This window comes from Capricornis sumatraensis, chromosome 12 (genome assembly GCF_032405125.1).
Source record: "Capricornis sumatraensis isolate serow.1 chromosome 12, serow.2, whole genome shotgun sequence".
In the NCBI taxonomy this organism is placed as follows: Eukaryota; Metazoa; Chordata; class Mammalia; order Artiodactyla; family Bovidae; genus Capricornis; species Capricornis sumatraensis.
In genome coordinates this window covers 95,193,636-95,219,403 of record NC_091080.1, presented here as the reverse complement: position 1 = coordinate 95,219,403, position 25,768 = coordinate 95,193,636, and the positions used below count along the sequence as shown (strand labels likewise).

Below are 25,768 nucleotides of genomic sequence, written 5' to 3'. Positions count from 1 at the left end.
CTGTAAAATCTAAAGTGTTTACTATCTAGCCCTTTTCAGCCAGAGTTGAAGCTGCTGGTCACCTGGACCTCACTGAACCTGCAGCAAGCCCTCCTCTCCGCCCCCACCTCCTGAGTCAAGAGCTCGAGCACAGCAGTGCTGGCGGACTGACTGCCCACAAGCAAGGAGCTTTTCCACAGCGGATCTCAGGTCCCTGGTAAATACTTTATGTCTTATAAGGGATAATCAGAATATTCAGATGATTACAGCTGCATTTTAAAAAGCAGTTCTTTGTCACATATGTTCTACGTAGGGAAAGTATCATAACTGGAGTTCAAACTCATAGCAACTAACATTTTTATTTAATAAATGGTACAAAGCACAGTGCCAAAAACATTAACATTTAAAATTTCACCAAAAGAAAAAATACTATAGAATACACAGTTGCAGAAAGCTACATTAGGTTATTTTACAACTGCCTCAGGCTGCAAAAAGGAAAAAAACCCAATGCCATACCTAAGTTATCCCTCTCTCAAAATAATGCCATTTATGTTATAAACCATGAGCACTCCATCAAAAGACTGGAACTGTTTTTGTTACTTCTGTGGCCATATTGTTAAAAGGGCGACAGTCAGACCTTTGGGGCTCATACAGAGTCAGGGTTCCTATCAGAGGGACAACAGCACCACAGCCTTAGTGAGTCCTTACGAAAGGAGGGACATGAATGACTGAATTGGCAGAGATACAGGGAGTGAGAGCTGCTCACTCCCCAAACCTACAGCTCACAGGAAACCGACAGAGGCGCAAGATGCAGGCCATTCACTTAGGAAAGTAAAACTCAGAGTCCACGTTACTCCTGCAACATGTTGGAAGTGCTTCAGAATTCACACAATACTAGTTTTCTTTTGGTTCTGGTTAGATCATATGTACCAGTTTATAACAGAAATGGGAAACTCTGTAGCTGTTCAATCACTTAAGAATGGTTTCTTGTCTTTCTATGCCACCTCTACAGTTCTGGCTTCTCATTTCTTCGTTAGTAAATTCAGCCTGCAGGTTTTATCCCAGGCTAATTTAATTTATACACTTCCGGAAGGAACGCCCTCTCGAATCCAGAGTGTTGAGGTGGGGAGCCCCCACCCACGTCACCAACATGCATGTCACCCCACACCGCCTCTTCGCTCTTCTCAGCTAAAGCCACCGGTGGGTCTTCCGCCTCACCCCTCCTCCCGTCGCAGCCCTCCTCAGGGTGTCTTCCGTCACAGTCACGGGCTCGGATGCGAGCTCTGGGCTGGTACAGCTGCAAGCCTGGCCGGTCCTGCCAGGACAGAAGGCGTGTTACTCTTCCAAGAGCCAGAAACACAGGCTGGGGCAACAGCTCTATCTATTTTAGGCCCTGATAACCCCAACCATCTAAAGGGATCAGTCTAGCAGGTAAAAATCAGCCTTTTTCATAGCACTATCTCAGAAACGAAGCATTTTGAGATTTTAAAATAGGCCATGAAAAAGAGCATTCAAAATAACTTGAAAGTGAAGTTAATCTCTGAGAAAGTGTTATTACCAAACCTAGACCGCTCTGTGGAACTGGTACAATCATGGCATTCCCTCCTATTATGAGAAGTGAAAACTCACACACACTCATCACAACCCCTCAAACTCACATGCACAGTGGATGCAAACTTGGAAACACTAAGCCATGCACTGAGCAGTCACACACGCTTGTGATGAGCTGCGATTTCTGTACAGCTCGCTCCCCCACCGTCCCCTTTACAGAGACACTGACCGGCCATCACACTGAGCTCTTAGAGCTGGTGGGGTGAAAACCTGACTGGATGAAGCACACGAAATGAAATTAAACTGCTTCAGGGCGTGGGAAAGAAAAGCCAGAGAAGGACAAAGCGATTCTGCCGGCCAGGGCTGCTGAGGAGGCCAGCCAGCCCCGCGGGAGCTGTGTGTGTGCCTGGGCGGAGCAGCAGCTTTGGCCGCCTGAGGGGGCGGTGAGGCTCGGGGGGCGCATCCTGTGCTGCTCCTCTAGGGCTCACACCTGTGCCCACCACTCGCCTGTGCCCACCACGCCTGTGCCTGCCACTCGCCTGTGCCCACCACGCCTGTGCCTGCCACTCGCCTGTGCCCGCCACTCGCATTTTCCCACCATTCACCTTTGCCCACCACTCGCCTTTTCCCACCACTCGCCTTTTCCCACCACTCCTGGGCTGTGTGTGAAGCCCCCACAGTCACTGCCGTGGGGCCACCGGCACGCCCTTTTCCTGTGATTGGCCTGGCCAATGAGAAGAGTGGGAAGGAGCTCGGGAGGCCTTTGTGGCCTATCGCACCCTTCCCCACGCTCTTGGATCAGAAAAATCAACACTGCTGAAACGGCCACACTAGCCAAAGCAACCTACAGATGTGATGCAATCCCTATCAAAACACCCATGATATTTCTCACAGAACTAGAATACATAATCCTGAAATTTATAGAGAACCACAAACATCCCAGAACTGCCCAGGCAATCCTGACATAACAAAGCTGAAGGTGTAGCCCTTTCAGATGTCAGACTACACTACCAAACCCCAGTAATCAAAACATTATGGTGCAAAACCAGACATACGGACCAACGGAACAGAGTAGAGCCCAGAAGTAAACCCACACATCCATAGTTAACTAAGCCAAAGGAGGCAAGAATACACAATGGAGAAAAGACAGTCTCAGCAGCAAGGGGCATTGGGGGAGCTGGACAGCTACACACAAATCACTGAAATGAGAACATACCCTCACACCGTGCACAAAAATAAACTCAAAATTGTTTAAAGACCTAAATATAAGACATGACAAAACTCCTAGAAGAGGACACAGGCAAAACATCCTCTGACAAATCATAGCAATGTTTTCTTAGGTCAGTCTCCCAAAGCAAAAGAAAAATAAATGAGACCTAATTAAACTGAGATGCTTTTGCACAGCAAAGGAAACCACCAATAAAAAAACCCCTACAGAATGGGAGAAAATATTTACCAATGATGTGACCAACAAGGGGTTAATATCCAAACTCCATAAACAACTCATATAACCCAACAACCTTATGTATCACTTGTGTGAAAAGTATTATAAGCCTATTACAACACAGTGCTGCAGAGCCAATTGTGTCAGTTGGGCTCCTGGGCTAATTTTGCTGGACTTATGAACAAACTGGACTTAAACACACTCCTGATCGGAATTTGTTCGCATGTGGGAGACTTGCTGTAGTCAAGGTATGGAAGCAACTTAAGTGCCCACTGACAGATGAGTGGGTAAAGAAGACGTGGTGCATATATACTACGGAATATTACTCAGCCGTAAAAAGAATGAAATAATGAACCTCTGCAGCAACGTGGATGAACCTAGAGATTATCGTACTAGGTGAAGTAACTCAGACAGAGAAAGCAACTATGTGATTACCACTTATATGTAGACTCTAAAAGTAATATATATGAATCTATATACAAAACAGAAATAGACCCACAGTCATAGAAAACAAACTTACGATTATCAAGGGAGAGAAGGAAAGAGGGAGGGACAAATAGGAGTATGGGCTTAACAGATACAAGCTACGAAACATAAAATAGATAAGCAACGAGGGTTCACTGTACAGCACAGGCATTGCACTCAGGATCTTGTGTGAACCTATCATGGAATATAATCTGGAAAAAATAGCCAGTTCGCAGCATGCCTGAAACTAGCACAGTATTGTAAACCAACTGAACTTCAATTTAAAAATCAGAACACTGTTAATAATGTAAAAGGAAGCACCAAGGCATATCATATTTTCCTTACTGTCTTAGGGGAAAAATAGATAATCTTTCCATTACTTATTCTTAGGCAAATAGTGTGAATGTGCAGTTTTATGCTAAATAAAAGGGTTTTGTGGGTTTTTCTTTTTTCCTTTCTTGGTTAAAAACAGAAATCAGTTCTCTGGGTAAAGGAGATGCTGGTTTCATCTCAGACCCTGGTACCATCTCACTTGACAAGAATCACTGCTCTACAGACATAGCCTTTCAGGACAGGGAGCCCTAAGACACTGTCAGAACCTGTGGTCCTGCATCTCAAGACACCTCAAGACACTTGGTTAAATAAAACATTTTTGTTCGGAAAAGCAGCTGTAAGCCTGCAGGATTATAGTTTATACTTTGAGCAGAGGAAATGGATGGAAGATTATCCCCGAAGAATAAAAGAACCTTGCTCCCCGTGCGCTCCTTTCTGGGTGCCGGCCGGTCTTCACTCTTCTCCCTGCCCGGCCTCTCTGCCGCTTCCCCAGGGCAGCCCCTCTCCTGGCTCCCTCTCCTCCCTCTGTCTGCGGCCGACCCCTTCCCGCTCGCCAGCTCTTCTCCGTTTCTTCCCGAACGTTCTTCCAGCTCGTAGCGGGCTCTGTGCCTCCTGTCATCCAAGTGGCATCGTTGTGCTTCAAGCTCTTTCTCTCGGGATCTTCTCTCCTTCTCCCTTTGCTCTTTATCACTGGCATTCTGTGACCTGTGATTCAACACCAATTATCAGTAACCTTACATGAACTGCCTGACAATTATCTGTCTTCCCTCCCAGACTGCAAGTTCAGAAACAGGCAGGGAACATGCAGTCTGCTCACCACTGCTGTGCAGGTTTGCACGTGAGGGGCACGCGACAGGTGCTCAATAAGAAACTTCAGAGAAGATGAATAAACGAGAGCAGTAACAACATTCACTCTTACGCTTGAGTGACATGTATGTGATAGGCACTAAGCCATGATACACACACACACACACACATTCTTATAATTCCTAGTAAATATAACCCTCTGTTTTGTTTTACAGATAAAGCAAATGAGACTAGAAGTAATCAAGGGACTTTCCTAGTAGATCAGATGAACATCCATCATGACACAGAACTGTTATTTACAGTTTGAGTTTCTGTTCAAAGCAGAGCTAAAATTAATTCAAAAACAGGACACCCCCTGCTTGAAGGCAGCCTCGGGGCTGCAGATGGACGGTTCACCGTCAGCACGACCCTGACCACAGAGACAAAGGTGTGCACACACGAGTCCCAAGGAGGCTCCTGAACTCCAGGCATATTCACGGAATACAAGCATTCACGCACACTGCAGAAGGCGATAGGACCGCAGCTTGATGACAACTTCAGGTGCGGAACACGGTCAGAGAAACAAGAGCTCGGCTCACCTCTCCCGGAGCTCCTCCAGCGAGCCCTCTGAGGGCTGGGGCTTCAGGACCACCCCACGAGGACAGGGCTGCCACCTCCCGTCTCCAGGCTCAGCCTCCTCCACTCTTCCTTTTGGTTTCTCGGTGCTCGGCTCCTCTCCCTTTTCTGGTTTTTTGAGAAGCTGAGAATTTATAATGCTAGTAAAATACCACTTTAAGAGTATATTAAAAAACAAAGTATTTAATAAATAATTTAAAATATATACCGATATCGAGCCCAAATGTTTGAATAGCAAAACACATAAGCTAAAGATCCAATGAACAGGTTTTTGGTTAAATATACACAAGAACATTCAGTCAATGAGGTACTTTGTAGTTATGAAAAACAATTTAGGATAATGTGATAAAACGATATTATATAAATGAAGAAGAGACTGTTACAAAGCAGAATGATCTGATTCCTATTTACATGTTGATTCACAGATATATTAATAAAAAAATGTCTAAAAGGCATGCAATAGCATTACTATTTTCAGTTAGCAGAAATGAAATGATTTTCCTTTCATCTATAGGTTCTAGTTTTTCTAAAATGAACATGTATTATTTTTATAATACAGAAAAAAGCTTTTTAAAGATGTCTTACTGTTGATGACTTTGAGAACAGTTTTCAAAATGCCTGCTGCTCTCTTTTCTGTAACAGACTAGGAGTAACGCTGATACACTGCTTCTGGGATGAAGTTGGACCTCCCTTCTGTTCGTACTCTTTGAACTTTGGCACCACAGGCAGAGTCATGAACTTAAGTCTACACGTAAGAATTTTGCTCTCATTTATAACAGTGAACTCACTTAAGTTGTGGTATACAGAAACTATACACAGACATACTTCACTAAATGCGATCATTTAAGAATGAAATGGACTGTCAGACACAACTGTGAAAGTTGCTTCTCATCAGCGGTTACCTGCCTATGGAGAACCCTTTCTGGTAACAGTCTATCTTTTTTTAGTTTAAAAAGTAATATATGAAACCACAGGGAAATGCAATGTCTCCATCCAACTAGTAGTTCATGCACCTGCAGACTTGCCGGGAGCCAGCGTGAGGAATTCCACCCGTGACAAGGTCATGCGGCAAGAGCTCTGAGGGCAAGGCTAATCAGACCTCAGGTTTCCCCCCTGGAATTTCCTGAGTATCTACCCCCCCCCCAAAAAAAAAAAAGAATCTGCCTGCTTTTCCACTCTTCTGATATTCTCCGGAAAAAGTCAAATCAGGGCTTTAGTCTTCTGCATTTGAAAGCGATGTTTCAGTTAAAACCCCTCTGATAGCTCTCTAGCTTGCCTAACAGGTTCCCCAGACCACTTACAGCTTGTGAATTGCTTACAGCCCCCCAACCGAGAGAGGCACAAAGCTTAAAAGCATCTTAAAGATACAGAGCCTTTTCTAAAGAGTTAAAAATTATATTGGTAGAGGGTTTTCACTGTTGACTCAAGGATTGCTGCCAGACCTCCATATTCTTTATCTTTTAGGCACCTGGAAGGATGTTAATATAAGCAGGATGTAGAAAAAGATACATAGTAGTTTTGATGTTAGCAACACTAGACTTTTGAGTTAATTGCTTCTCTTTTGCTGTAAATCACTGTGCTTCCTCTACTTGTTATAAGTTGCTGTATCCTTGCTGTGTAAGAATGCAACTTTATTTAGTGCTTTCTGAGAGTGGCACCAGACCTTGGGAAGATCAACACAAATAAGTCTTGTGGTTGACAGAAAAAAGGCTGTAAAATGTTAATTGGCCCTTTTGGCTGGAAGATGATGTAAATTACCTAAGACTTGCGTATACAATTAGGTATGCAGAGAGAAAAGCCTGGTTTTGATAAGAGTCTGGACTGCTAACGCTGCATAACTTTGTGTTACCCATTGATCTCCATGTTTTATCAAAAGTATAAAAGGCCTTCTGAACAATAGAGGACGGAGCCAGTCGCTGGACTGGTTCCCCCCATGTCTCTCTCTCTCCTTTTTTCCCTTTCCATCCCTCTGCTCTCTACGCTAATTTCAGGCTGAATTCCCATCTAGGGCGCGGAGGCTCGCCAAGTCTACTTACTTGCCCTGGCTGTTAAGACTCGCGCGAAAGGGAGCCTAAGGCGAGGCACCCTTAGATATTCAAGCGAGCGCCGTTGGCCCAACGTAGATGGTGCAAATTCCTTGTCTGGAATTTTATTGGTCTTCCATGTAATCCAAGTTATTCAGCCCTCTTCCTCCACTTGGTTTTCCTACTACGCTATTGTTTCTTAATAATCTTATATCAATCAATAAATAAATGTTTCTCATGCCAATGCCGTCCACCCTTCGAATTCCCTGGATCCACCGGGGCTGGACCCCGGCACAAACTCATAACAGTATTTCTGAAACCAAAGAGTTTTTCCAACACCACCTCCCCGACTCTCAACACAGGCTGGTGCCCTATGAGCCAACCCATATCTGACACCATCTACCTGGGGTCAAGGTCAGACCCCATGGGGCCATCCCGTCAGAGCCCAGGTGCTAGTCCCAGGCTGTCACCAGTACTTGTGACTGACCGGCTATAAATTCAGGGAGTTCTTGAATGAGAATGACTCATGGAACTCAGGAAGCACTTTACTTACTATTACTGGTTTGTTATGAAGAGTTCAACTCAGGCCCAGCCAGCTGGGAGAGAGCTCGGGGCGTGGTGCCTGGGAACAGTCTGAGGCCACCCTCCTCCACCCTCTCAGCAGCAGGATGTGTGTGTCCACCAGCTAGGCTGCTCTCCAAACCCGACACTTCAGGACGTTTACGGAGATGCCATTCCACAGGCATCACCAATTGCACCTCTGGCCACTGATGACTGAGCTCAGACTCCAGCCCTTTCCCCTTGTGGGAGGTGGGGATGGCGCTGGAAGTCCTAATCCTGTAATCACACCTGGTCTCTCTGGTGACCAGCTTCCATCCTGAAGCCATCCAGGGCCCCAGCCACCTGTTAGCTCTTAGCATACAGGACCTTCCCATCACTCCAGAGGTAGCAAGGGTTTGATGAGCTGTGTGCCCTGAACTGGGAAGGAGAGCCCCGGCTCGGGTCTAGGAATGCAGTTGTGCGAAATGAGGGCCCACAGTTGGGCCTCACACTTAATACTCTTGTCAAGGCGGTGGCATCACGGGAGTGGGAGAACCGTAATCACAGTGGCGAAAACAGAAGAGCGAGCCAGATAATCTCAGGAGGTTATAAAATGCTACAGACACACAATCAACAGAATAAAAGTACAATGAGGTGTGGGGGAGGGAGGAGGAATGGTTCCTCAAGGGGTCAGGGAAGGGGCCCCTGCACAGACAGGACGTGCCCAGGGAGCAGCCGGTGAAGGGAGCCATCCTGAGAGGGCGTGAGTCTGGGGTGGGGCGGGGGAGCTCCCTGTGTGGGAAGCGGGGGAGGGAGCACACAGGGCAGCGGGGAGGACAGAGGGGGAGGGAGCACGGAGGGCAGCGGGGAGGGAGCACAGAGGACAGTGGGGAGGACACTGGGGAGGGAGCACGGAGGACAGTGGGGAGGGAACATGGAGGACAGCGGGGAGGACAGCAGGGAGGGAGCACAGAGGACAGTGGGGAAGACAGTGGGGAGGAAGCACAGAGGACAGCAGGGAGGACAGTGAGGAGGGAGCACGGATGACTGCAGGGAGGACAGTGGGGAAGGAGCACGAAGGACAGCAGGGAAAACAGTGCGGAGGACAGTGGGGAGGGAGCACGGAGGGCAGCGGGGAGGACAGTGGGAAGGGAGCACGGAGGACAGTGGGGAAGACTGGGGAGGACAGCGGGGAGGGAGCACAGAGGACAGCAGGGAGGACAGTGAGGAGGGAGCACAGATGACAGCAGGGAGGACAGTGGGGAAGGAGCACGAAGGACAGCAGGGAAAACAGTGTGGAGGACAGTGGGAAGGGAGCACGGAGGACAGTGGGGAAGACTGGGGAGGACAGCGGGGAGGGAGCACAGAGGACAGCAGGGAGGACAGTGAGGAGGGAGCACAGATGACAGCAGGGAGGACAGTGGGGAAGGAGCACGAAGGACAGCAGGGAAAACAGTGTGGAGGACAGTGGGGAGGGAGCACAGAGGACAGTGGGGAAGACTGGGGAGGACAGCGGGGAGGGAGCACAGAGGACAGCAGGGAGGACAGTGGGGAGGACAGTAGGGAGGGAGCACAAAGGATAGCGGGGAGGACAGCGAGGAGGGAGCACGGAGGGCAGCGGGGAGGACAGCGGGAGTCAGGCCATGTGTGCCACGTTCAGTCCACATCCATGCTTGCAAACTGATCACACGCACCTGTTCCTACAGAGCTTCGTGGAAAAGATCACACGTTTGCAGATAATTATCGGCAACTGTGCACAGTTTTCAGGAATTCCACTTGTGACTCTGGCAGCCAGGCTGCCTTCCTCAACTTGAGCTCACTGCTGAGTGCTCTGAGGAGAATGAACCACTGGGCTGCGTATTCTCTTTATGGTAAAAAGGGCCATGAGGACCTCTCTCTGCCTCCTCACTTTTAGGTTATCAATACAAATTCTCTTGGTCTTTCTTTACAGATTTTATTTTTTAGGTTTCCTTTTTTTAAAATTTGATTTCCCGAGATGAATCCTAGGTCAGAGACCCCCACACTGAGCACAGGCTCATAAAAGGCTCCCCTTGGAGTCGGATACGTACTGTCAGATCAGAAGCCCAGATCAGATCAGACACTCGGAGGACAGAGCTGTGGATGGCTCGTGTCAGTGGGGTGTAACCTGCCACCAGGATTCTGCTTCACCAGATCCAGTAAGACTAAGCCTTTTTCCTGCTGTGCCCATGTTTTGGTTTCTTTCTCTACGTGAAGAGTCCTACAGTTCCTTTTACTGACATAATTTGTTTTTGTTTCTTTGGCTTATTTTGATTTCTAATTCCATATTCAAACATGTAAAAATAAAACGTTCTACTTCAAATACCATTAAGTCTTACTTAAAATTATAGTCAAAATTGTAGGCTACACATGTCAATGATTCTTCCTGAAAAACTCCCAAAGCTGTTGAAAAAACCGCTTTCGGTGCCATTACATTTTGCTGAGAAAGGTAAAGGAAAAGGTTAGGCGCATCTGCACGCCTGCAAGCTTCTGCATTAGAGACACACCTTCCTCCCCTCTGGTCAGACAGAGCTGACAGTCTGCAGTGACAAAGCCCTCCCCACAGTATTGCAGCTTCATTTTACTGTCTTTCAAGGGCTGTTACTTTATACTGTTGAGACTATGTAAGCCTGTTACAGGAAGTATATCAGCTACATTTCTGCTGTGAACAGCTGTGCTCACACTAAGCCGTGTGGACAAGCAGGAGACACTCTGAGTTACTTTCAGGGGACGCCCTGCTTCGCCTGGCATCAGGTTCATGCCCTGGCATAAGCAAGATGGGCACTCTTCACTTTTGCCTATATGCCAGGGCATGAACCTAATGCCAGGCACTCTTCACTTGATAACCTTGACTGGGCTCCTCAACTTCATCAGCAGCAGCATCAGGCTACGAGACCTTAAAGCTACATAGATCCGTAAGAGCTGCCATCAAAGCCAAGATGAAGGAACCGCTCTGTCTGACTCCGTGCTCATCCTGCGTGCTGCGTTTATCTTTGCAGCAGATGTGCTGGCACAACACAGCCTGGCCCACACTGTCCATTAGGCTGAGCTTTTCAGCAAATCCTTGGACTTAAGGACACACATTTCAAGGGACGGTCTTCAGAAACCGTCATGCATGAGTGCTGTTCATCAGCTGTTTCAGGCTCTCCTCCTGAGGCTTCTGCTGTCCTTCAAATTGGCATTAGGTGGGGCTGTGCCTTTCAGTGGCCAGTGAAATGCAGCAGATACAAAAGGGTTAAGAACCAGTGTGCAACCTGCTGCGTTACACACCTCCTGCCCCATCAGAAAGACTGTGGAAGCAAATGCAAGATGGAGCCTCCTCAGCTTGGGACCCTGGAGGGCTATGATGAGCAATGCACAGTGGACACGTAGTGTGAGCAGGAACAGCTGCACGAAACCAGTGAGATCCTGAGGCTACTTTCACCGCAGCATCACCAAGCCAGTCCTGATCAACACACATGGCTGTGTGCTCTCCAGGCACGTCGTTAAGAGATTCCAGTCACTGCTGCTGCTGCTGCTGCTAAGTCACTTCAGTCATGTCCGATTCTGTGTGACCCCACAGACAGCAGCCCACCAGGCTCCCCCGTCCCTGGGATTCTCCATGCAAGAACACTGGAGTGGGTTGCCATTTCCTTCTCCAATGCATGAAAGTGAAAACTGAAAGTGAAGTCACTCAGTTGTGTCCGACCCTCAGCGACCCCATGGACTGCAGCCTTCCAGGCTCCTCCATCCATGGGATTTTCCAGGCAGGAGTACTAGAGTGGGTTCCCATTGCCTTCTCCGTCCCTTCAATGCTAGTGACCCCATATGATCAGCTATGCGAGAAAAAGCCTAGAAAAAGTTTCACTTCCCTTGAAGAGATGGCATGTTTTCTCCTTGTGGATAATGGAAGCATTTCTGATCAGCTTTTCTGTTTCTGATTGCTGAGCTTATCAGCAACTGACCTGTTGCTCGATTATGGCAACTGTGATCTCTTTCCTTTCCTTTCCTCTCCACCTAGTTCCCACCTGGTCCTAACCTTTCATTTTTTTCCCTTTATATTATACGATTTTAATGAACCCTTAAAGGGACTGTAAACACTTCACAGAACAGGTAAGATGCATGACAGGTAGGAATCTAGACTGAGTTAAAGTCCCCTGAGCAGAATACCAAGAAGCTAATGGCTGACCCCAATTGGGGAGTAAATGTTACACAGAGAAAAAACCTAAGTCACCTTGCTAAATGAATGCATCAGTCAAAGAAAAAACCGGGGAAGAGATGTAGGAACCATTGCTGCCATCACGAAAGAAATGACACAACCAGTCGTGAGTCAGCCTGCACACAGAAAGGGCCAGTGCTGTGAGTCAGCCTGCACACAGAAAGGCCAGTGTACACAAAGTCAGCAGGTTTCAAACATGGAGCTTTTCAGTGAGGAACTCTTTCCTGAAAGGCCAACCTAAGCAGAGCCCGCCCTCTGGCGCCCCTGGAAGGTACCTTCACCCTTGCTTCCTTCTCCGTCTTCTGCTTCTCTGCTGCTCTCCTCCTGCACCTCTCCTCCTCGCGCCGCCTCCGCTTCTCTTCTTCCCGTAGGCGCTTCTTTTCCAGCTCCCTCCTCCTCCGCTCCTCTCGCTTTTCTTCTCGAATTCGCTAAAGGCGTGGAAAGTGTGTGTATAAACTGTCCCCACAGACATGATGGGAACAAGAAGGCTATTCACAGGTAAAAAGCCAGACCTACCTGCTTCTCTAATTTTCTGGTTTTAATATATTCCAAGAGAGGTGTGGTTCTTCTAGCTAAAACAAAAAAATGTCAATGTAGTATTTAACTGTAAAGTAAGATTTCCCTATTTTACATACTTGCTGTCAATTCAACCTTTAAAACAAGGGAAGAATATATAATTTTAAAATTTACATGAGCATTCATTTTATCTGGGGGAATTCTTACTCTATCCGTATAAAGTCAAGTAATTTGGAGCTACTGACAGTTTTATACATACTAGGCATTTAATTTCTTATTCTTAAAGGAGTCTTATATATTACCCGAAAATGATATAAAAGCAAAATAGCAAAATGAATACATTAAACTTCCCAAATATTCTATTTATATACAGACGGCCCTCACATCCATCAGTTCTGTATCTGCAGATTCAACCAACTGTGTATCAAAAATATTTGGGAAAAAATTTACAAAAAGTTCTAAAAAGCAAAACTTTGAATTTGTGACTCGGTGGCAACTATCACAGCATTTACAGTGTATCAGGTATTATAAGTAATCCAGACATGACTTAAAGTATACAGCAGGCTGTGTGCAACCTGTATGCAAATATAACACAATTTTATAGAGGGGACTTAAGCACCCACAGATTTTGGTATCCATGGGGTGGGGGTAGGGCTGGAAATGAGTGAGGACTCTGCTCTGCACTGTGGAGGTTCTGGACTTGTCAGCTGCTGCAGGGCTGAGACCTACAGGGGAACGGGTGGGAGTGGGGTGAGGGGGGTTGATATGAAGACTCCACCTGCCTTCCCTCCTTCACTATAAACACCTGCCTTGTTTCCACAGAGGCCTGATATGATGGGTAAGTGACACCTGTATAAGAAAGCACTTTGCATGCTCAGCTGCACAGTCATGTCTGACTCTTTGCCACCCCATGAACTGTGCAGCCCATCAGACTCCTGTATCCATGGGGTTTTTCAGGCAAGAATACTAGAGTGGGTTGCCATCTCCTCCTCCAGGGGATCTTCCTGACTCAGGGATCAAACCTGCATCTCCTGCATTCCAGGTGAATTCTTTACCACTGAACCATCAGAGAAGCCTCAAAGAAAGTGCTTTACAAACTGTGAAGGTGCGTCCTTACTAAAGAGAACACGCAGGACTATGTAGCCCTGATCCAGCCTACAGTAGAACAGTCCCCACTCGCTAGGCTCCGCCACAGCCACCCATGAGGAAGCAAGTCCCATGGCTGCTAAGTCTCAGAGCTGCGACCTGGGCCCAGGTCTGTCTGCTGTAAAGACTCTGACAGGCCCGCACTGAGCTGCAACTTCAGAGCGAACTGACACTTGCGCACAGCTCACACGGCTCAGACTTGAGCCCAAGAATCCACGAAAGGTGAGACTCTAAGAAAAGAAAACGGCATTTGCCATGGACTGTCTGATTAAGTTCACATTTAAATGGGCAGAAACAGAAATCATAGAGACAAAGTTCTACAGGCTCCTATGGGCTCGTGGAGTCTAAGTCACATTTATTCACCTAGTAAATAGTTATGCTGCATCTCCTATGCAGCAAACACTGGGCAAGGCGCTGAGAACGTAGAAGACAACTGGTCTCTCCTCTGCAAGAGGATGGCTGGACTCTGTGGGACTGTGTCTGTGAGTGTTGAGTGTGTGTGTGTGAGTGTGTGTGTGTGGTTTGTGTGTATGTGTGTGTGAGTGTGTGTGGTTTGTGTGTATGTGTGTGTGAGTGTGTGTATGAGTGTGTGTGGTAAGTGTGCATGTGTGTGTGGTGTGTGAATGTGTGTGGTGTGTGTGTGGTGTGTGTGTGTGTGTGTGAGTGTGTGTGTGTGGTGTGTGTGTGAGTGTGTGTGGTGTGTAAGTGTGTATGAGTGTGTGGTGTGTGTGTGTATGGTGTGTGCGTGGTGTGTGTGTGAGTGTGGTGTGTGTGTATGGTGTGTGTGTGGTGTGTATGAGTATGTGTGGTGTGTGTGTGTCAGTGTGGTGTGTGTGTGTCAGTGTGTGTGTGTGTGTGTCAGTGTGTGTGTGGTGTGTGTGTGTGGTGTGTGTGTCAGTATGAGTGTGTGTGTATGTGTGTGTGTGGTGTGTGTGTCAGTATGAGTGTGTGTGTATGTGTGTGTGGTGTGTGTGTGTGTCAGTATGAGTGTGTGTGTATGTGGTGTGTGTGTCAGTATGTGTGTGTATGTGTGTGTGGTGTGTGTGTCAGTATGAGTGTGTGTGTGGTGTGTGTGTCTGTGTGTGTGTGTGGTGTGTCTGTGTGTGTGGTGTGTGTGTCAGTGTGTGTGTGTATGGTGTGTGGTGTGTATGTGGTGTGTGTGTGGTGTGAGTGTGTGTGTATGGTGTGTCTGTGTGGTGTGTGTCAGTGTGTGTGTGTGTGTATGGTGTGTGTGTGTGGTGTGTGTGGTGTGTGTGTGTGGTCTGAGTGTGTGTGTATGGTGTGTCTGTGTGGTGTGTCTGTGTGTGTGGTATGTGTGTCAGTGTGAGTGTGTGTCAGTGTGAGTGTGTGTGTGTATGGTGTGTGGTGTGTGTGTGGTGTGTGTGTGTGGTGTGAGTGTGTGTGTATGGTGTGTCTGTGTGGTGTGTCTGTGGTGTGTGTCAGTGTGTGTGTGTGTATGGTGTGTGTGTGTGGTGTGTGTGGTGTGTGTGTGTGGTCTGAGTGTGTGTGTATGGTGTGTCTGTGTGGTGTGTCTGTGTGTGTGGTATGTGTGTCAGTGTGAGTGTGTGTCAGTGTGAGTGTGTGTGTGTATGGTGTGTGGTGTGTGTGTGGTGTGAGTGTGTGTGTATGGTGTGTCTGTGTGGTGTGTGTCAGTGTGTGTGTGTGTATGGTGTGTGTGTGGTGTGTGTGGTGTGTGTGTGTGGTCTGAGTGTGTGTGTATGGTGTGTCTGTGTGGTGTGTCTGTGTGTGTGGTATGTGTGTCAGTGTGAGTGTGTGTCAGTGTGAGTGTGTGTGTGTATGGTGTGTGCGTGGTGTGTGTGTGAGTGTGGTGTGTGTGTATGGTGTGTGTGTGGTGTGTATGAGTATGTGTGGTGTGTGTGTGTCAGTGTGGTGTGTGTGTGTCAGTGTGTGTGTGTGTCAGTGTGTGTGTGGTGTGTGTGTGTGGTGTGTGTCAGTATGAGTGTGTGTGTATGTGTGTGTGTGGTGTGTGTGTGTCAGTATGAGTGTGTGTGTATGTGGTGTGTGTGTCAGTATGAGTGTGTGTATGTGTGTGTGGTGTGTGTGTCAGTATGAGTGTGTGTGTGGTGTGTGTGTCTGTGTGTGTGTGTGGTGTGTCTGTGTGTGTGGTGTGTGTGTCAGTGTGTGTGTGTGTATGGTGTGTGTGTGTGGTGTGTGTGGTGTGTGTGTGTGGTCTGAGTGTGTGTGTATGGTGTGTCTGTGTGGTGTGTCTGTGTGTGTGGTATGTGTGTCAGTGTGAGTGTGTGTCAGTGTGAGTGTGTGTGTGTATGGTGTGTGGTGTGTGTGTGGTGTGAGTGTGTGTGTATGGTGTGTCTGTGTGGTGTGTGTCAGTGTGTGTGTGTGTGTATGGTGTGTGTGTGTGGTGTGTGTGGTGTGTGTGTGTGGTCTGAGTGTGTGTGTATGGTGTGTCTGTGTGGTGTGTCTGTGTGTGTGGTATGTGTGTCAGTGTGAGTGTGTGTCAGTGTGAGTGTGTGTGTGTATGGTGTGTGCGTGGTGTGTGTGTGAGTGTGGTGTGTGTGTATGGTGTGTGTGTGGTGTGTATGAGTATGTGTGGTGTGTGTGTGTCAGTGTGGTGTGTGTGTGTCAGTGTGTGTGTGTGTGTCAGTGTGTGTGTGGTGTGTGTGTGTGGTGTGTGTGTCAGTATGAGTGTGTGTGTATGTGTGTGTGTGGTGTGTGTGTGTCAGTATGAGTGTGTGTGTATGTGGTGTGTGTGTCAGTATGTGTGTGTATGTGTGTGTGGTGTGTGTGTCAGTATGAGTGTGTGTGTGGTGTGTGTGTCTGTGTGTGTGTGTGGTGTGTCTGTGTGTGTAGTGTGTGTGTGTGTATGGTGTGTGGTGTGTATGTGGTGTGTGTGTGGTGTGAGTGTGTGTGTATGGTGTGTCTGTGTGGTGTGTGTCAGTGTGTGTGTGTGTGTGTATGGTGTGTGTGTGTGGTGTGTGTGGTGTGTGTGTGTGGTCTGAGTGTGTGTGTATGGTGTGTCTGTGTGGTGTGTCTGTGTGTGTGGTATGTGTGTCAGTGTGAGTGTGTGTCAGTGTGAGTGTGTGTGTGTATGGTGTGTGGTGTGTGTGTGGTGTGTGTGTGTGGTGTGAGTGTGTGTGTATGGTGTGTCTGTGTGGTGTGTCTGTGGTGTGTGTCAGTGTGTGTGTGTGTGTATGGTGTGTGTGTGTGGTGTGTGTGGTGTGTGTGTGGTCTGAGTGTGTGTGTATGGTGTGTCTGTGTGGTGTGTATGGTGTGTCTGTGTGGTGTGTCTGTGTGTGTGGTATGTGTGTCAGTGTGAGTGTGTGTCAGTGTGAGTGTGTGTGTGTATGGTGTGTGGTGTGTGTGTGGTGTGAGTGTGTGTGTATGGTGTGTCTGTGTGGTGTGTCTGTGTGGTGTGTGTCAGTGTGTGTGTGTATGGTGTGTGTGTGGTGTGTGTGGTGTGTGTGTGGTGTGAGTGTGTGTGTATGGTGTGTCTGTGTGGTGTGTCTGTGTGTGTGGTGTGTGTGTCAGTGTGAGTGTGTGTGTCAGTGTGTGTGTGGTGTGTGTGTGTCTCAGTGTGAGTGTGTGTGTCAGTGTGTGTGGTGTGTGTGTGGTGTGTATGTGTCTGTGTGTGTGGTGTGTGTGTGGTGTGTGTGTGTGTGTCAGTGTGAGTGTGTGTGTGTCAGTGTGTGTGTGGTGTGTGTGTGTCTCAGTGTGAGTGTGTGTGTCAGTGTGTGTGGTGTGTGTGTGGTGTGTATGTGTCTGTGTGTGTGGTGTGTGTGTCAGTGTGTGTGTGTGTGTGTGTGTGTGTGTGTGACCAGCAGGTGGATATCCAACTGCCCAGAAGAAAAGCTCCTGCACAAGGGTGCAGAGCAGCAGCAGTAAAGAGATGGGAGGGGAGGAAGCTGAGTCCTGCACATAATTTCTAGCTTGTTGCCTTGTTTAGCTCTTCTTAAAATCACTATGTTCTACAGCAAAACTGCAATCTCCCCTCAACACCGCTTCTCCTCCACCTCAGTCAAGGTGCCGTAAGCCGCTGACCTGCTCAGGTTGAGCACCTGGAGGCCACGATCCTTTCTGCTGTCTCACCCCCACACCCAGTCCTCAGCCAGTCCGGTCAGTTCCTCCAGAACACATGCTGACTCTGCAGGACTCATCCAGCCCCCTCCCCAAGGACAGCAGAGCCTCTAAGCAGAGCCTTCCGCAGCAACCAGAGTGATGGGGAAAAATAAATCAGACTGGATCACCCCCTCGATGGGCTCCAGCCCGTTACGCGACAGCCCGGGCTCTCCAGCAATTCTGCCTCTTGCCTGCCGTGTCCAACCACGCAGGCCCAGAGCGCCAGCCTCCAGCCCCCTCCTTCCATCTCTTGGCTCTGCTGGACTTGGCTCAAATATAGTCCCAGAGGGGCCTCTCTCTGTACCCCAACATCCTACTCCATCATACCCGTGGCACTTCTCACAAGAGGAGATGTTTGGGCTTAAGCGTTTCTGCTTGTGTTTCCTCCAGTCACCCCAGCAGGAGGGCAGCTACAGAGAGCAGAAGCGTTGTGTCCTGTTCTCATGCTGCCCCGGACCCAGACTCAGAATCGATACCCAGTCAACATGAGCTAAGCACATCTCCATAAATACTTCAGCGATTAAAGATCCTTCCAGCCACACATTAAATCACCTTCTATAAAATATAAAACTTCATCATTAGGCTAGTGAAGAATGTTTCAATACTGTTAACCTTTCTCACTAATTTATGCAACACACCTTCACCAAACACCTAACTTGTCCAAGCAATGCATTATATGCTGAGACTACAAAGACAAAAATACCATTCTGTTGCGGGGGTGGGGAGCAGGGAAGCAGAATGAGAGGAGAATTACTGTAGAGGGGAGAACAAAGAAGATAAAGCCTGACAGTGTAGCTGTTCTGTCTCGTGAGTCTTAGTGGAGGAGCAGGAGGCAGGCATGGGAGGGGAGGGCAGGGGAGTGTTAGGCAGGAGGCGAGAAAGGAGATACTGAACGTGCGTTTGGGAGTGACAAGCAGGTTGCCTGATAGAGAAAGGAGTTTCATGTCTACCCTTAATCTTCGGGCAGATTGCTACTAGGATACAGCCATTCCCAAAATAGATCACTTGTGGGAAGAAGGCTGAAGGCCTGATTCAAACCAGACTCGGCACTCTGGCTGGGCTTATCCACACATCTGCCTCACTTGCTCAGGGGCTGTGACAGTTTTTGAATGATGGCAAGATGACATCACACTTAAGCAAAGCATCTCATTACCGTGGCTGCTCTTTGCAAAGATAGCTGGCTTCAGCTCTGAGACATAAGCTTCCCTGATGCAGCCCAGCACACAGCACTCAAATGTCTTCTCAGCTCCCAATTCAGAGCATCAGAACTTTGAAGCAGAATGACCGTAGCTGAAAACTCAGGTGTTCTCTCTCCACCGACAGATAATCAGAAATATTATCCCCATTAGCCATGTTGACATCCTTTTCCTTCTGTCAAAACTGGGAAACACTCTACATTTCTGCCAAGCCTGTCACATGAGTCCATTTTTATAATAATCATGAAAAAGAATAATATACTCTATAAATACATATCTCAGTAAAGAGAAAACAAGGAGCAAAACAGACCAATAAGTTCTCGTGTCTTTGCCTCTATGTCTCCCAGAAGAGTTTCAGGACTGACACTAGTTTTCTCCTCCTCCACACAGTAAGTTTCCAAAAATTTCTTGTACTCTGGGTCTGTAAATTAGAACAGAAAAACAGGGATGTATTGCTTCCCGTGCATGGGAAAGGCTTATACTTGACCAATGTGCCTAATTTCGCAGCTTCACCGTCCGCTGCTTGAAGAAAGGCTCACCGTCGTCAATGCTTCCCGTTTTGGCATCTTTCTTCTTTAGCTTCTTTTTGGCTATCTTCTGGAATGGAGCAAATTCTACCACTGCAGGATATTCCAGCCCTTCAACAGGAAACAAATTACAAAAGCCATTCTGAAATTCTACTGTATTCATTTTGAAACAATAATCTAGCTTACTTAAGCAATGAGCATAGCACTGATAATGTTACTATTTAAACTATAATTTAATTTTACTTTCAAGTAACAGTAATCTTAGCACATCAAGCTCCAGATTTAAACAAAGAATTAGCAATTATTTACTAAATAAACTAATTTCTTATATTGTAGTTGTGGTTACATGACTGGATATATTCAAAATTCATTAAACTATATACCTTAAAGTGGTACTTTTTAACCATATGTAACTTATACCTCAATAAACCTCTTCACCCTCCCACCAAAGAGCTTATTTTGGAACACCTTTAAATAGCTTTCCTAGTCATAGCTTACATTTTTTAATTTTAAAGGTTAATTCAATGATCAATCTGTTATATGAATTTGAGGAAGTGACATAGTAAGAGACACTTATTTAAAAAGGGGGTTTCAAAGGATGTACATGATATTCAGGTAAGATTTGCTTCATACAGAAAATTCAGGATGGAAGTAACTTTAAACTAATTTTGTTGTTATATTGGGGTGGGGACAGACAGAAAAGCTTACTAAGAAAATCTGCTTAATCAAGAGATGAAACACTTCTGCCTTGGTACCAACCCCTTTAGCCACTTCTATATTCGTCAGATGACTAGTATTTTAACTCTCATTTATCTGCAAGACACTTTTCTATATTTGCCTTATACTCAACTATGCAGAGTAAAGTCAAGAACCAGGAGAAGAGCAGGGCTTCAGACAGACAGGGACAATGTCTGATTCACTTTTCATGCTGTGTCCATAATGCCTAGTACATAGCACTAGGCTAAAACAATTTAGGTTGCATAAAAAAATGAATTTTACTTATCCAGAAAAATTCTACATAAAATAGTAACGTTTACCTATCCAGAAAACTCATTATGAGAAAAATTTCACTGTGCAATGATAATTCCTAAGTAGGCTGTCTACACAAAATTGCTAAAATTCTTTGGTTTATATATAATTTTAATTTTCAACATAAGCTCATAATCACAGTAACATAATAAAAGTTTAAGAAGTTATTTTAGATTAGCATCTATGGATTCGATTAAAACTCACAAACATCTAGCAAAACTTAATTACTGTACCCAGAAATTATAATGAAGAGTTTAAAAGCCAATGACCCAACCTTTACTATCAATGAAGATATATCCATCAAAACGATCTCTAAAAAGAAGGATGTCATCTGGATTTCTAAAGTTAATGTATGCTCTCGAGTAGAGATGAGGGTAAAGACTGAAAGAAGAGACAACAATGAAAATAGTAAAAAACTTAAGACCAAAACAACTTAAGACTTATTTCAATTTTTTTTTTCTTTTCTGGATACAACAAACTATTTCAGATAAAACCTTTATGCCAAAGAATCACTTCTCAGTTAATTACAATAATCTGGGTACTCTTCATCAAAAAAAATCCAAACAAAACATTAGCTGAGATTTTTTTTAAAGATTTTGGAGATATTTTAGGTTGGTCTCTCTACTGCACAGAGCCAGGGTTAAAACGCTGGTTCTCAGACGTAGGAAATCAAAGGCCAGGTTATTCAGAGACCATTCCTAATCATACATCACGACTGCAACACAACCCAGTCATGATTCACTCAGAGAAAATGTCACATTGTAAAGAGATCTCTTACAGATTTAAAGAGCATGTTTAGGTTGTCTTAAAAGAGTATTGACTATAGCGTGCAGCATGGGAGACACAGAACTAAACCCTTCTCCTCTGTCTCACAGTTACCAATGTCCTTCATAGGCAGGGACTTTCAGCCCCATTTCATGGATGAGAACACTGGAACACTAAGGTTCGGAGAAATCGGGTACCTGCTGAGGGAGCAGCTGGTAAAAAGGTGGGGCTGGGATTCCAATCTGAGTCACTCCGAGTCCAGCGCCTGACCTCCTTCAACTGTAGCCTAAACTGTAGTCATTTGAAAAAATGTTTATGTTGGTTTTTTTAGAAAAACACAAATCTATATTTACCTGTGAAACTTTTCTCTGACTAAACTGACAGTTTTTACTGAAAGGTATTTATTCAAAAGGAAAGTATGTATGACCGCTATAAATGAGAGCTCATGATATTGGAGAGAAAAATAACACAGATAATGTGAAATCACCAAGAAATCACATAGTGAAATTCACTAAATTCTAGCTGATCTGTCCCCCTGTTGGGCTAACTTGAGGTCTGCTCTTTTTTAATAAAGAGTAGATCCTGAACTCTTAAAGCATCGACAGAAACATCTTACTACCAAGCTGCAAAAGACAATAGAAAGAGACATAACTTAGCAGAGGTGGGTTGGAAGTAGGGGTGTCAGTTCTGGAAGGGAACACTGGGGTCTGAGTTACATGGGTGTGCTCACTTGTTAAAAACTGATTAGCTTATACATCTATTATTTATTTGTTTTTCTTTCTTATATTTTAATACAATTTACTTCATATAAAAGGTGATATTAAATAATGTTTAGTGATATCCAAAACAAAATTAAGCAATATGGTGTTAGACTGCTTTTCTTTTTAGACTATCTTGATGCTATGGAGATACTTAAATCATTTTAAGGGAATTTAGTAATTCGACTAGGTGGAAATAACTTGAAGAAATAATGATCTGCGCTGATTTCTGCATACGTGTGGGAAGGAAGTTGAAACAGAGATGGCTTCTATTATCTATATTACTTTACCATCCAACGACAGTGCCTCTCTCTCTTTTTTTTTTAATCCCTTTTCTTGGCCCCACGGCACAGCCTGTGGGATCTTAGTGCCCAGTTCAAGGGTTAAATCGGGCAGGCAGTGAAAGCTCGGAGTCCTATCCCCGGACCACCGGGGAGTTCCCGCTCGGCCTCCTAAGGCTGGTGAGGCCTTCTCACCTGACATCAGCAGTGAAGAACTCGAAGTAATCGTGTGCAGGCAGTGGGTGCAGCTGCTGTTCCAGCTGCTCCTTGGTGAGGCTGGGCGGAAGCCGCCGGATGACCACCTGGGGAGAGAGGTCGCCAGTTGGATTCATTAGAACCTCATTCAGCTCAGTTCAGTTCAGCCGCTCAGTTGTGTCCGACTCTTTGTGACCCCATGAATCGCAGCACACCAGGCCTCACTGTCCATCACCAACTCCCAGAGTTCACTCAGACTCATGTCCATCGAGTCGGTGATGCCATCCAGCCATCTCATCCTCCGTCAGCCCCTGCTCCTCCTGCCCCCAATCCCTCCCAGCATCAGAGTCTTTTCCAATGAGTCAACTCTTCGCATGAGGTGGCCAAAGTATTGGAGTTTCAGCTTTAGCATCATTCCTTCCAAAGAATTCCCAGGGCTGATCTCCTTCAGAATGGACTGGTTGGATCTCCTTGCAGTCCAAGGGACTCTCAAGAGTCTTCTCCAACACCACAGTTCAAAAGCAGCAATTCTTCGGCGCTCAGCCTTCTTCACAGTCCAACTCTCACACCCATACAAGACCACTGGAAAAACCATAGCCTTGACTAGACGGACCTTAGTCGGCAAAGTAATGTCTCTGCTTTTGGATATGCTATCTAGGTTGGTCATAACTTTCCTTCCAAGGAGTAAGCGTCTTTTAATTTCATGGCTGCAATCAACCATCTGCAGTGATTTTGGAGCCCAAAAAAATAAAGTCTGACACTGTTTCCACTGTTTCCCCATCTATTTCCCATGAAGTGATGGGACCGGATGCCATGATCTTCCTTTTCTGGATGTTGAGCTTTAAGCCAACTTTTTCACTCTCCACTTTCACTTTCATCAAGAGGCTTTTTAGCTCCTCTTCACTTTCTGCCATAAGGGTGGTGTCATCTGCATATCTGGGACACCACTTAGCAACTAAACAACCCGGATCCCAGTCACCCGGTTTCTGCTCGGAATATCTAGCTCGGAGTATTTTAGGATACCATGGTTGTGAGAGGTGGACCGTAAAGAAGGCAGAACACCACAGAACTGATGCCTTCCAACTGTGGTGCTGGAGAAGACTCCTGAGAAAGCCTTGGACAGCAAGATCAAAGAAGTCAATCTTAAGGGAGATCAAACCCTGACTATTCACTAGAAGGATTGAAGCTGAAGCTCCTGTATTGCGGTCATCTGCTGCGAACAGACGACTCACTGGAAAAGTCCCTGATGCTGGGAAAGATTGAGGGCAGGAGAAGAGGGCGTCAGAGGATGAGACAGACGGCTGGACAGCTTCACCGCTGCAATGAACATGAACTTGGGCAAACTCCGGAATATGGTGAGGGACAGGGAGGCCTGCCGTGCTGCAGTCCATGCGGCGGCAGAGGCGGGCACGACTGGGCGACTGAACAACTTTCCTAAACTGCGTGAAATACGCGCACGGAGAACAAGGCTGTCAAGAGGGTAAGGAGGGCTCGATAGTCTAAAAGGGATCGGTGAGGTCAAAAAAGGCTGCGGACAGTAGCACTTCCCCAGGCAATGGTCATTAAAGCCAGACAGCCAGCCGCCCGCACTGCGGCCCACGCGCTCAATACGACGCGGCCGGGCCTCCGCAGGCGGCGCCGCGGCAGAGCGCCCGGGGCGGGGGGCAGCGTCCGCCGCCCGCCCGCCTGCAGCCCCGCTGGACCCGCCCGGCTCCCCTCAGCGAGGAAAGCTACCACTGTGCGGCACTGGCGGGCCCCAGCGTCCCAGCCTCGCCGGGAAACACCCACAGGCCGAACTGACTTTTCTTCCTCCAGAGTCAGAAAAGTCTGAAAGTCGCTCCGTCTCGTCCGACTCTTTGTGACCCCATGGAATTCTCCAGGCCGGAACACTAGAGTGGGGAGCCGTTCCCGGCTCCAGAGGATCTTCCCGACCCAGGGATCGAAGCCGGCTCCCCCGCACCGCGGGCGGGACCTCTACCCGCTGAGCCACCGGGGAGGCCCAAGCGCGCCGCAGCGGGCAGCCAGTCGCTTCCTCGCCGCCCAGACGCCGCTGTCCGCGGTGCTGGAGAGCCGGCGGCCCCGCCCCGCACCCCCGCCCCCGCCCGCCCCACGCTCAGGGCGGTCTACTCTCGCGAGGCTTGCCGCCCCCGCACCGCCCTCACTTTGCTCAGGACCGTCCTCTTTTCCTCGCGAGGTTTGCCTGCGCCGCTCCCACAACCGGAGGCGGCCAGCGGCGCTTCGGCCTCCCGCCGCGGAGACTCCCGGCGGAACTGGCTTTCTGCGGATGATGGTTTCTCCCTCCCGCTCGGACCCCGCGTAGCAACGGCCACACCGGGGCCCCCGGCTCCATCCTCCGAGCGCATCCGTACCCAACGCGGCGCTGCCGCCGCTTCCCGTCAGAGCGGAAACCTCGCGAGATCTGGGCCGCCCCCGCCGTTGTGAGGCCGCAAGTCCCCTCCCCCGCCCCGGGCTCCGCGTCTGCGTCCCCTCCCGCCCCAGGCCGCCGGCGCCGGAGACGCGGGCGCGGACCCGAGCTGCGCAGGGCGGGCCTTGGGCCTGGAGCCGCGGTTAGCGGGAAATTCGGGGCGCGAGCTTGGCCTCAGTAGGAGCTTTGAACTGGGCGGGGCGAGGCGAGGCGGAATGTCTGCCGCGGAGAAGAAACGTTCCAGGAAAATTACACAGGCGCACTTGACAGTGTTTTGTTTTTGTGTGCTCAATCGCATCCGACTCTGCAACCCCGTGACTGTACCCCGCCAGGCTCCTCCATGTAATTTTTCAGGCAAGAATACCGGAGCGGGTTTCCATCTCCTACTCCAGGGGATCTTCCCGACCCAGGGATCCAACCTGCAGTCTCCTGCATTTACAGGTGGATTCTTCACCACTGTGCCACGTGTTGACAGCCTTTTATTCTTTCCCAAGGAAATCTGAACGTTTCGTCAGAGAATAGCAGTTACATTTAAGAAAAAGCAAGGAAATGACAGCACAAGTCAGCACATGGCTTTCCCCTACGGAGCAGGATGCATGCCCCATGCCCCAGAGTTAAGAGAAGAAATTGGCCGCAAAGTTTCATTTCACCTGCCCTTAGTGTTCAGGTGTCAGTGACTAGAGTAACTCAGACGCTCAGCACTCACAAAACAGGGCCTTAATGTTTCCAATATAATCTTCACTCATTTTTTGAAGCGCTCAATGGGACAGCAACCATGTTTTCCTTTTACAAACATGCAGGCAGAAGTACTTTTGGTTAGAATAATTCACATACAGGTTAATTTTTAAGTGTCATGCCTTT

At 47.5% G+C, this 25,768-nt stretch overlaps 1 protein-coding gene across 2 annotated transcripts; it reads right to left on the bottom strand.

The window, feature by feature from the left end:
- Nucleotides 1-376: 376 nt before the first annotated feature.
- Nucleotides 377-24,845, bottom strand: UPF3A (UPF3A regulator of nonsense mediated mRNA decay). Of its 2 annotated transcripts, XM_068984548.1 has the most exons (10): nucleotides 24,645-24,845; nucleotides 22,483-22,589; nucleotides 20,758-20,864; nucleotides 19,467-19,565; nucleotides 19,238-19,348; nucleotides 12,491-12,546; nucleotides 12,250-12,402; nucleotides 5,158-5,318; nucleotides 4,186-4,477; nucleotides 377-1,294 (listed from the first exon to the last, which is right to left on the bottom strand). In XM_068984548.1, exons 1-10 carry the CDS (start codon nucleotides 24,843-24,845, stop codon nucleotides 1,046-1,048), a joined length of 1,536 nt encoding a protein of 511 aa, XP_068840649.1. In that variant the 3' UTR covers nucleotides 377-1,045. The 2 variants fall into 2 exon arrangements, with proteins under 2 accessions (XP_068840649.1, XP_068840650.1); XM_068984549.1 differs by lacking the exon at nucleotides 19,467-19,565.
- Nucleotides 24,846-25,768: the final 923 nt, after the last annotated feature.